Source organism: Sinocyclocheilus rhinocerous, unplaced genomic scaffold (assembly GCF_001515625.1).
Source record: "Sinocyclocheilus rhinocerous isolate Xijiao unplaced genomic scaffold, SAMN03320098_v1.1 scaffold200, whole genome shotgun sequence".
In the NCBI taxonomy this organism is placed as follows: Eukaryota; Metazoa; Chordata; class Actinopteri; order Cypriniformes; family Cyprinidae; genus Sinocyclocheilus; species Sinocyclocheilus rhinocerous.
In genome coordinates, this window is record NW_015641014.1 from 1567297 (window position 1) to 1580409 (window position 13113).

A 13113-nucleotide genomic window follows, 5' to 3' on the forward strand; every position below is an offset into this window, starting at 1 on the left:
TGACATTATGTCTTGTAAGGGGCAAAATATTGAGGCCCCTTTATCCAGTATGGATGCGTTTCGTTCTAATTGGTCAAGGACCCTAATTAATTTTATGACTAGTAGCTTATGATTCCATTATAATGTTGAAATTCAGACAAGTAATGAGTTTACATTTACATTATTATATGAAATCACCTACAATAGTCAGCCACTGAATACTATGGGCCTAAAAAAAATGCGTAATTTTCTTTCAGGTATACCTTTTTTATTATACAGATGTAATATTTTCTTCATTCTATTTATTTTTATTTATTTATTTTCATTTAACTAACACACTTCTAAGAATGAAAATACCTGCATGTTCAATAATAAGTAAATAAATAAACAAACACTAATGGGTGTAGCCTACACATGATAATTATTTAAATAATCATATATTTTAAAAAGAATATCATTAATTTCATGAATATCAAGGACTTTTGTCAGGGTTAATCCATTTGACCTAATCAATATGTGCCTATTCATAAAATATGTGATATTTTACATATTTACATAAAGCATAGTATGCAAATATGTTTATGTAAATTTATAAAACTAATTGTACATTCACTGCAGTACTCCTTGTAGGCTACTTGTAGGCTACATATACTAAAACTGCTTACGTAAGGGAAAGTTCACCCACAAATGGAAATTGTGTCATCATTGTGTTATCTTCAAGTTGCAAACCTATGAGATTCTTTCTTCTGTTGAGCACAAAAGAAGATATTTTGCAGAATGTTTGTAACCAAACAATTTTCTTTCAGTCCAAGTTCATTTTAATTTCAAAATTTTCTACTACATTATTGAAATCAAAAGATGTATATATTAATATTATTTAACCTAAACTAACATGAGTTAGCAGTTGTATTTTTACAACAAATATTAATAAATACTGTAACAAATGTTTTGACTTATTTAATGTTAGTTATTGAATTAACTAATGTTAGCTAATAAGTGTTACCATATGGCTCAAAATAAACAGAAAATCTTAACTATTAGGTTCAAACTGTGAACCAAAATAGCAAAGCATTTACGGTCAACTTTTCCACCCGTACGAAAATTTCCATGGTTTTATTATAGTAAAACTGTAGCAACCATGCTTTTTTTTTTTGGCGTATTGATTACCATTCATATAGCCACAGTTTTACTATAAATACAATGGTTAAAATATGGTTAGTGTTAGAAAACCATGGTTAATTTGTGGTTACCATGGTTTAACTATAGTAACCATGGTTTTATTTGTAGAAAAACCACAGTTAATTTGGTCACACTTTATTTTAAGGTCCAATACTGGCTATTAACAAACAATTAACTACGACTTTTGCCTCAATAAACTACTAATTTGCTGCTTATTAATAGTTCATTAAATTCCTTCATATGAATCTTAAATTAATCTGAAAACAAAACAAATATTGTAAATGAGGTAATCGATAGAAGGTTTTTACTGTCCATAACATTCTAACGCTAAAACAAGCCATAATATCTAACATCAAGCAGGTGGCTAGCTAGGCAGCTAGCTAACATTAGCGACCACTAACTAGCTAGCTAGCCTCTGCTAACCGGCAAAATTGCACCACAACCTTGTATGTCGAAATTCCTTTAAACTGTCAAGCATTTGGGACTGACAGCATCAATCTAGTCCAAATGTGTGGACTAATGAGAGACTTAAGAGAAATAATCTGGGTTAAATACAAGTTATGATCGCTGTGTTGACAAAAACACACTTGTAAGCACTGTACATTTTCTCCACAGAGGTCTCAGTGCATTTCTGTCAACACATTTCTGTTTGTTTTTACAAAGTGAGGTATGAGTAAAATTTGTTGCATATGATTTCCAAACACTGCTAACATTCCTGTCATTTACCTCTAATTGGAGAATGACGCTTTGTTCTTTCTACCTGGTTGCATCATACATTGAGATGGTACCCAGACATATCAGGGAGGGTTTGTCTCCATGTTTCTCCCATAACCCCCCACACAACAATAACAACTTCCACAATATAAAAGGTTGGCTCATTTCAGCTGTAACTACCTTCCCTCACAGATCTGCTGGCAGGTTCGGAGAGCCTGTCCTCACTCTCTTTCCAAAGTGACAAACAATAGTTCCATTAATACATATAATCAGACCAGGAGAATGTTTTGTTAGAAAAATACTACCAAAAATACTAAAATAGTACAAAAAAAAAAATAGGCACTTCCTTTGCCCTAACTAGGCACAATGCAACAAGCAATTTGTCGGTCCACACTAAATGTAAAACTGCATAGATGGTAGTTAATGTACAGTCATGAGGAGCAGAATTCTGGACCAATGAGATTTCACTACTGTGCAAAATGCCATACCACTTGTCGATTGTTGTGGTCAGATGAAAAAGATGTTCTGTTGTTCAGATGTTCAGGGTTGTTGCATAAAACTTAGTGTTACTACATCACACCTGGTAAGGACAATGTGGTTTTGTAGGTTCCTCTGGAAGTTCCTCATCAGGATTTTGCTCACCATACTTATGGATATGAAAAAGACCAATGCTAAGAAACCCAAACTATTTGAATGCATATGTACAGGTTACTCACACGGCACAGTCCGGAGGTAGAGGTTGTCACGTATTATTTGTTGAAGCTCGTGGTCCACTGAACCCTTCTGGAACCGTAGGTTGAGATAATGCCGGAGATCTTTATCCACAACACCTCCTGAAAAAGGTCAATTAAAAACGAAGTAAGTTAACTGGTAAATGCAGAACCTAAGACACCCATACAATTCTTTGAATGAAGTTAAAGTGTGTAGCTCCCCCTCATTATATTTTCTTGTCAATTGCTGACAGGGTGTACAGCCTTGTAGAGTATGGTTAGGTAGCATATAATAAATAACACAATAAATAACAAAAATAAATAAATAAATAATCTAAATTTATATATTTTATATACAAGTTGTCATACAGTGGTGGCCAAAATTATTAGAACACTAGTATTTTCACCAGCTAGAAAATGGTTTTATGTCAGTTATTTCTATCTTCTGCTGTAGTGTGTCAGTAGGAAATATCAGTTTACATTTCCAAACATTCATTTTGCCATTAATTGTAATAATCCAGTGAGAGTTTTGTTTGCACAAGGGTGCACTTGCGCATAGTTTTTCAGGTAGCTTTGCAGGTAGGTTTCGTGAAGCATCTCGGAGACGTTGCCACAGTTCTTCTGGATTGAGTCTGTCTCAGTTTGTTCTGTTTCTTCATGTCATTCCAGAAAGACTGGATGATGATGAGATCAGTTCTCTGTGTAAAGCACTGGCTGTTGTCAGACTCCTTGTGCAAATAAAAATCTCACTGAATTATTACAATTAATGGCAAAATTAATGTTTGGAAATGTAAACTGATGTTTCCTACTGACACACTACAGCAAAAGAAAATAACTGACTTCAAACCATTTTTAGCTGGTGAAAAGACTAGTGTTCTAATAATTTTGGCCACCACTGTATAAATATATATAATTTTTAAAATGCATCTACACTAGACAAAGTTGTTGGTTTGAATGCATAATGGTATGTTTGAATGAGCGGAGTTCCACAAGGTTCACTCTTAGGTCCTTACAAATTATGTTTGTTTTCAAGTCTCTCAGGCACTTCATGAAATCCCTTAAGAGCATGTATCACTTAGCATTAGCATGTCCAATTTGTTGAGTCTGAATAATCTTTTCAAAAGCTGTAAGTTGTCACATTTATGCAGGTGATATTTGGAGCTGGTTTCAATGGTTTCAATTTAATATGAATAATTGTCTTTTAAATACAACATGATTCCTTAAAGATTCCCTTTACTGATGCATTCAACAGACTGTGTTGTCTGGCTTATATTTATCAGACAGATAGTCTTCCAAAGGTTCCCTAACAACATCTTGAGCAAAAGTCCCTGAGAGACACCAAGACAAATGCTGAAAATAAAAGGTAGCTTGAGAACTTGTGCTTTCGACCTTTTCTCTAAGGTGAACAAAGGACAGAAAAATGACAAATCATCTCGCGCTACTCTGCCTCAAGAGAGCTAAGCAGCTCTACCTTTTCTTTCCTTCTCCAATCATAACCTTGACCATTCGGCACAGCTAAGCATGGATACACTGCTTGGAAATTCAAAAATCCAGCACAGTGTGTGAGAAGATCCTTTGAGAATAAAAGCATCTGGCATAAACCTGCACACCATTTCACAAGTTTAGAATACATTACATCTCACTGTCACCAGTTAACAAAGGCAAAAACCTGGTACTCCAAAATCCGTTCATGGAAGGTGTCTAAACCAGTTTTCCTTTCTAACATCACCACAATCTATTTCTCATAAAGCTAGAACAATCACCATTGTCAAAATTTTCTATTGTCAAATCTCTGCATGACATTGTGAACGGAAAACGACGCTCAAGTAAAAAAAAAAAATTGCAACAATCAAGCTTGCACAGCTGTTGCGGCGGAAAGGACACTTCAGAATACCGTCACACCATTCCAAGGAAGCATCTCACAAGTAGACTTCTTTGGTCAGGAATCCTAAATAAATATCTCTCTTGTCATCATCCATAATTATAATGTCTCTCTCCTCCCCCTCTTTCCCATAAAACTACTGTATCCCAATTGTAATTCCAGCGGTCCAGATGATGCGCTCCTCAGTCACTGGCTTGGATCTACTCACCCCTTCCAAAATCCTTGTAGCTATTCCCTTTTATGCTTTCAATCCCATTTTTAAACTAGTCGTTTATACATCAATGGATGCAGCAGTGATGGAGTCTCCCGTTCTGCAGCTAATTTAATCCAGAGGAGAGAAGGAACGCGGGAGGAGGAGGAGGAGGAGAAGAAGAGACGGAGTCGTCGACAGTCAGGAGACAACAGAGAGAGGGAAAAAAGGTTCTGCCAGCCGAGAGCCTATCACAATGAAGCCTGTATTCTCATTTGCTGGGCGGATAGTGAAGTCTAATATCGCCCCCTGACTGCAAACAACGGTACTGCAATGGATGCGGGTGAGTGTGCGTTATATAGATGCTTTTGGACACACCACCAAAAAGGCCAGCTTGTTGACACCAGATGCTTCCTGCTAGTTGGCATCGTGTGAACTTGTTGACCTTGTGAACACATCAGTGTCAAGAGAGAAGACGGCAAGTAGTAGCGCGCACTCAGAGAGCACAATGACCGGCCAAGTCCAGCTGGAAATTAATAGGCTATTTCAAAATTACTTAGTGTTATGTTAGTGTGCTAACAATTGCATTTCTCTAAAACTGGTTAGTTATAACTTTGCCTACAAATTAACACATGCTTTAAGGGCAATAATTTTAATAATTATATATTTATTATATACATTTATTTAATTACATAAATTATATATATTTAATCATTATCTATCTATATGTATGTGTGCATTACATTACATACACTATACATTATATATTACCATATATAATATAAGACCCCATAAATTCTACATTTGCTTTTTTAAAGCCATATTTAGTGGGGTCCACAAATCTGAGAGAACATAAAAAATGTAGGATAATATATAAATATATAATATATAAATCCTAATAATATAATACGAAAATATGTATTAAATAACAAAAATGCTAATTAGAAGCATAAAGAAGCAATGGAGGAATTTTATTGGACTATATATATTTGCTAGTGTACAAGTAAAAAATAGCAGATATTTAAAATTATTTTAAATATTAAAATCATATTTATTATTGTAATATCTCCTAAGTGTCAGATTATGAAAACTGATTTCTCTTGTGCATACTTTTTTTTAAATTTAGGATAATATATAAAAATATAATATATAAATCCTAATAATATAACAAGAAAATATGTATTAAATAACAAAAATGCTAATTAGAAGCATAAAGAAGCAATGGAGGAATTTTATTGGACTATATATATTTGCTAGTGTACAAGTAAAAAATAGCAGATATTTAAAATTATTTTAAATATTAAAATCATATTTATTATTGTAATATCTCCTAAGTGTCAGATTATGAAAACTGATTTCTCTTGTGCATACTTTTTTTTAAATTTAGGATAATATATAAAAATATAATATATAAATCCTAATAATATAACAAGAAAATATGTATTAAATAACAAAAATGCTAATTAGAAGCATAAAGAAGCAATGGAGGAATTTTATTGGACTATATATATTTGCTAGTGTACAAGTAAAAAATAGCAGATATTTAAAATTATTTTAAATATTAAAATCATATTTATTATTGTAATATCTCCTAAGTGTCAGATTATGAAAACTGATTTCTCTTGTGCATACTTTTTTTTAAATTTAGGATAATATATAAAAATATAATATATAAATCCTAATAATATAACAAGAAAATATGTATTAAATAACAAAAATGCTAATTAGTAGCATAAAGAAGCAATGGAGGAATTTTATTGGACTATATTTGCTAGTGTACAAGTAAAAAATAGCAGACATTTTAAATTATTTTAAATATTAAAATAATATTTATTATTGTAATATCTCTTAAGTGTTAGTTTACGAAAACTGATTTCTCTTATGCATACAATTGTTGTTGTTTTTTTTGTTCTTTTCAACAACAGTTGCCAACAACTAGCAATGGCAAACAGCTAATCATGGCTCTGCTTGGCTGTAACGTAACAAAATAAGGTTAACTGAAAAGAGTTCAATTTCCTGTTTCACAAAGAAACGCATCAACACAAAGAAATCGCATCTGCAAACAGTTTTTAGGCAAGAATATGTGGAACTACACTAAAACCACAATTTCCTTACATATTTCCTTGTTTGTGGCAGCAGTGACAGATCGACAAGCTTATACTGCAATCTCACGCATTGGAGGATATTGACGGTAAACTGAGATCAACATTTTGTTCCAAAAGATTTGATTTCAATGTTCACAGGCTTGCAATTGAGTTTTAAATGTATTCTGGTCATCACGAAGCTTGAAATTCTGATTGTTTGGAATATGAGGATGAAAATTATACAGCAGACAGGAGTAACAATAACCCATAGTTATGGTGAGGCACGGTGACCTTGATATAACCCTTCAGAAATGAATTTCGTGTGGGTGAACGAAAAACAACAGCATCCAAGCTGGTATGCGAAACATCTGCACGCAATGACTGTGGAGAAAATTATTAAGTGCTGAAATGCGGTTGAGGAATGCACAGGAGGCATTTCAACTGATCTCAGATCACTTATCTTGTTGCTCGGCCTGTGAAAAAAGAGGCATATCTGCTGAGAATACATCTTCATGACTCAGTCAATATTACAAGGAGAGAGTCTGAGGTCACAGCTGAGATTTTGTGGAGGAGGACAAACCTTCGACTCGTGAGAGAACACGGTCGCTTCATTTGTCAGCACGACAGATGACACAGTGGGCAAAGGCATGAAGTGAGGGTGAGAGTGAGTCGGACAGCTGTCAAAAAAACACTCTCCCTTTCTCACGTTCTCACTTTCGCTCAATCCCAGAGGACACCTCTTTGTGTCATCTATAAACCACTTCCCCACAAGTGATGACAGATGCTTGTTGATTAAACAGTCAATAAATTCAAAGACACACACGTACATAAACAAACACAGAGGTACAGAGACTAGATGTACAGTTCTGGATGGGACATTGCGATCGTGTGTAATCGGGTTGATTTATAACCTAAAGAGGTCTGCATGGAGGCATGTTTCTGCCTCAGAGAAAAATAAAAAAGGTAACTGTGATGTAAAATTTCTAAACTGCGAGAAACTAAGTCATAGTTATAATATATGAGATAGGCTATAAGGTCACATTTTAAGATATAAAAAATCAATTGTAAGATATAGTCACATTTTGAAATATAAAGTCTTATTTTGAGGTATAAGACTCCATTGTGAGACAGTCACATCTTGAAATTCAAAGTCACAATAACTAAGTCATAATTATGAGATATACAGATGAGAGTCTTATAGTCGCAATGCACATGAAGTCGCAATTACAAAAAACAAAAGTCAAAATTATGAGATAGTCATATTGTGAGATACAGAGTCTCAACTATGAGATACAAAGACTACATTGAGAGATATAGTCAATTTTTGAAATTCAACGTCACAATAACTAAGTGAGAGAGGACTATATTTTGAAATATAATCACAATTGTGAGATTTTAAGAAGTCTTAAATGTGAGATATGGTAAAAATTTCAAGGTATAAAGTCACACTGTGACACAAAGTCAAAATTGCAAGAAATTAAGTCATAATTATTACATATAAAGTCACATTGTGAAATATAAAGTAATATTTTGAGATATAAAGTCACAATTATGAGAAACTACATCATAATTATGAATTATAATGTGACGTTGTGAGATATGACACTCAATTGTAAGAACAACTTATGAGATCACATTTCGAGATATAAAGTCACCCTGAGATTTACAATTATGGGACACTAAGTCACATTTTGAGACATAGTGTCACCAGTATGGGAAACTAAGTCATAATTATGAGATAAAAAGTTACATTTTGCGATATAGTTACTACTATGAGAAACATAATTTTAATTGCGAGATATAGTCACATTGTAAAATGTGAACCTGGACCACAAAACCAGTCAAAAGGGTCAATTTTTTAAAAGAAATTGAGATTTACACATCAATAAACAAATAAGCTTTGCATTGATGTATGGTTTGCTAGGATAGGACAATATTTGGTCGAGATAAAACTATTTGAAAATCTGGAATCTGAGGGTGCTGGCTATTGCTACAAATATACCCGTGCTACTTATGACTGGTTTTGTGCTCCAGGGTCACATACATAAAATCACATTTTGATATATAAAGTCATAATTACAAGAAAATCAGTCATAATTATGAGATAGAAGTTATATTTTGAGATATAAAGTCACAATATAGTCGCACTGTGAGATGTAAAGGCTCAATGGTGAAATATAAATTCACATTTAGAAATATAAAGTTACAATTACCAGAAGCAAAGTCTCACTTGTGAGACTGTGTTGGGAGATAGTCACATTGTAAGATAAAATCACAATTACAAGAAATTAAGGCACAATTACAAGGTTTAAAGTCACAATTACCTTTATTTTTCACTCTGAGGCAGAAAGAGGTTTTCCACAGGTCTGAGCCACGACACCTTCCATACGATACGGTTAATACTCTCTGATAAGGTGGGAATATGTCACCATATTGATTTGTTCTCACTAGAGAGGAGGTTAATAAAACATTCCAATGAGTTTCAGCAGTTTCTTTTGACAGCATAATCACAGCTGACACCACTGCCCTCGCTGAGGACAGCTGAGCAGCGTATCGATTGCCTGAAAGTTTTCCTCCCGTGGAAAGTTGTTTGGTGCTAGAGCCCTTCAGCTCAAACTGACTAAAGCAGAGAGCCGTGATAAAGCTCTGGACACGGAGAGGAAAACCACGTGTGATGCCGGCCAATCAATATCTCCTATTCGCTACCACCGACTCCTACGAGAGGCCAGATTCTGCATCTTCTTTGAGTAGACACAAAGAACACACAACATTTCTCGCTCAGCTCTTTGTTTCCTTCTTCAAAGGCAGAGATATCCAAACACTGTACTGTACTTACAGCTCCTTTTAGAAAGCTGGACTGCTGGAGCTGTGATCTGGTAGTCTGGTACATCAAGCCATGGTGCTCATTTGGGTTTGAATCTGGCTGTCTCCACTATCTATATCAATAAAAAAGGCCAAATAAAATGGTTCAATCTATCTTGAGAGACAAAACCATAAAAAAATAGTTCACAAAGCACATTGGAGCACAATGTACCTCTCTGGCACAAAGTAGCTTGAAAATCTACAATCAGCAAAAGGAAGAAAAATGACCCAGACACCTGCATTTGAACTCACATATAAGGCACAACAGCCTTTTGTCTTTTTGACTCGAACAATCCACATTAACAACTAGGCATGAATCCAAAACGCATAGCCGGAGCTATCAATCTCTTCCCTTTGTTAAATGAAGAAAAGAGAAAACAGCTAATTATGGTTCTGAAGATCTCCGTCTGACTCACTTTGTTTGTCCTGTGATGATGATTCACATTACAAAACCACTCGCACCTCTAACTGTAACAACCCAAAGGCAACAAAATTGGTAAGACACATGGCAATATACGCGAATTTGAAGTGTATAAAGTGCTGGAACAAAAAAAACAACAAAGTAGTAGTTATGGCCTATAACCATTAAATTCTACACTACTTTGTCTGAATTAAAAAAAAAAAAACTTTAAAGGAATAGTATGATGTAGATGAGTTTGTTTGTTCATAAGAACAGATTTTGAGAAATTTAGCATTACTTGATCACCAATGGATCCTCTGTAGTGAATGGGTGCCGTCAGAATGAGAGTCCAAACAGCTGATAAAAACATCACAATAATCCACAAGTAATTCACACCACTCCAGTTGAGTCTGTGGGTTTGCATGTTTGTGATAAACAAACCCACCAATAAGACAATCAATAAGTTAAAGTGTTTTTTTTTTTATTCAAACCATTGTTTCCGGCTAAAATACAAGTCCTCTTTCCATAATATTGCTTTCTCCAGTGAAAAATTTGTCTTTTCTGAATCAGGAGAGAAATATGCAATGATGAATTTGTTTTTTACTAACATGCAGCTTTTCCCAGTTAATTGGCATGAATTAATAAATTGTAGTCGTGTGGATTATTGTGATGTTTTTATCAGCTGTTTGGACTCTCATTCTGACGGCACCTACCCATTCACTGCAGAGGATCCATTGGTGAGCAAGTAATGCTACATTTCTCCAAATCTGTTCAGATGAAGAAACAACCTCATCTACATTTTGGATGACCTGAAGGTGGGTACATTTTCAGCAAATTTTCATTTTAAATAAGAGTTAAATGATAGCATATAGGTAATCTAAAGATTAAAAAAAAATCATATTAAGGCTTTAAAATATCATATAGACTCTGAGGTGTGTTCTTTTGACAAAGGCAAGCAAACAACCTTCAGGTATAGTAGTCCAGAACACAACTGATTATTTAAACAACAAGGTCTCCCTGAATAAACCAGCATCTGACAACAGACTGAACAAAGAGGTACAAAGATAAAGATTTCATTTATGTCATCCATCCTGCACTGTGTTCAGGTAAAAGTGATGAGAAAATGTCTATGATGTCTGAACCCTATCAATGGCAAAGACTTTGATCAGTCAGAATTAGTCTTTTTGAAAATGAATGAGCCTTTTCCTCTCTGTTGACTCCACAAAAGATGGATGAGTTCAGGTTGGTCTTTCTTCTAAATATAGAAACTGAATCTTTGCACGTCACTTTAAGGTTTCAATTGCTAAAATGACGACAATGAGAAATTGGGCCTGGAACTTGAAGTGGTTAAAAAAAAGCACAGGGAACTAAGACTATGGCAACCAAGCCATTTTCAGATGGAAATGGCATTATTAGTGGCGATTGCTATTGCTTATATTTTTGTTTTAGAGAGTTAAACAGAACCCTAACCATTTGTATGAAACTTCTAAGTTATTTTTTTGTGTGGTTTGTCTGGTATGCAATATATCACCACTTCAGCAAGCATTGCTCAGATGACTGGCCCTAGATGCATAAAATCAGGCCCAGATTTTAAAGGCGTTGATGTCATGTCAAATATATGTGTCTTTGTCACACAATCATCTGGGACCTCGTCCCACCCAATCGGTGCTGCGATCTCCCACCATCTGCTGGAGGAAGGTCACTGTTATTTTTCCTAGAAAAACATCTTGAATAGGCGTGTTTGCAGTATTAAATAATCTTCTCTATGGCCAACGCCACTGGCCTAATTTCATGCCATTGACACAATTCTCTCTTCTCCCAAAGCATCTATTCCACACCAGCAGAAAGTTACACAGTTTATCATGTTTCACTAGTGTCTGTATTGTGTGATGTATCTGTCTGTTGATCTTTCAATGAAACAAATGGTGCAAGTTTTTAAGAGTTTTTAAAAGCATGTGTTATAAATCTATAAAAGCACTTATGTTAATTCTTCTGTGGGAAAAAAAGTGTTTGTAAATGGGAAAAAATAATCAATAATACTACATACAACATGATACACCTGCACAAAAGGCAAAAATGAGGCACTTACAATGAAAGTAAACAGGACCAATTTATGGAGATTTTAAAAGCAGAAATGTAAAGCGTATAATTTTATAAAAGCAACTACATTCATGAATTATTAGCTACAAATTGTGTATTATTTGAATTGTACAAATAATAAGCAACATTAAAATAGGACATACTTGGACAAAAAGCAAAACGGAAGTGAAACAGGCCAATTTTGGAGATTTTAAAAGCATAAATATGAAGCTTATAGTTTTATAAAAACATTATTTTTCTCTGAGTATTATTTGAGTTGTAAAGCTGTTTAAAGCATCATTTTTGCAGTCATTTTACATTGTCATAGCAACGACTTACTAAAATTAGATATACTTTCACACAGGAAAGGTCAGTAAGTGATTTTTTTTTCACATAAAATCCTGTTAGCACACATGTTTACATCTTGTGGTTGTACTACTGAAACAGAGAGTATTTTGATGTTTACAGATTTGCCCCATTCACTTCCATTATAAGTGCCTCACTGTAACCTGTAAGAAAATACTGTGAGAAATATTTTGGCATTCATTTGTAGTATTCAACATTATATCATAAATACATGTATTGTATATTCCTTTAGTAATTACAGTTCCAACCAAGGCAGTGTGTAACTGACCTGTCTTGCTCGAGCCTGACTGAATGCATTTTCCACCTCCATTCCGTCCAACACAACCAAAGACAAAAACAACAACAGTTTGAATTTCAAGTAAATAAATACGCTCTGGGGATCAATTCTGGATCTCTGTGACAATGCACACGCTCTGGGGCATTGAACAAGACATTAAAGCCTACAGCCACATAGTGATTACTGCACAAAAAGACCTTTCTCTGGCAGCCTCTATGACTCCAGGCTCTTAAAGCATCGGTTTTGTTTTGTATTCCACGCGAGCAGGCGACACCTCTTTAATTTGCGTATGCATCTCTAATTCCAAAACAAACACTTTGCTCGTCTTCATATTCTCCACAGCAAAAAATACGGAAACTGTGGGCTGCAGAGCAAACATCGAACGCAAACA

General features: G+C 34.5%; 1 protein-coding gene across 1 annotated transcript in view; it reads right to left on the reverse strand.

The window, feature by feature from the left end:
• LOC107753655 (membrane-associated guanylate kinase, WW and PDZ domain-containing protein 2-like) overlaps window positions 1-13113 on the reverse strand; it is a 106226-nt gene that overhangs the window by 81501 nt on the left and 11612 nt on the right. Inside the window, exon 2 of the mRNA XM_016569862.1 lies at window positions 2589-2705. Within this exon, the coding sequence (XP_016425348.1) occupies window positions 2589-2705 (117 nt within the window). The remainder of the gene's footprint in view (window positions 1-2588; window positions 2706-13113) is intronic.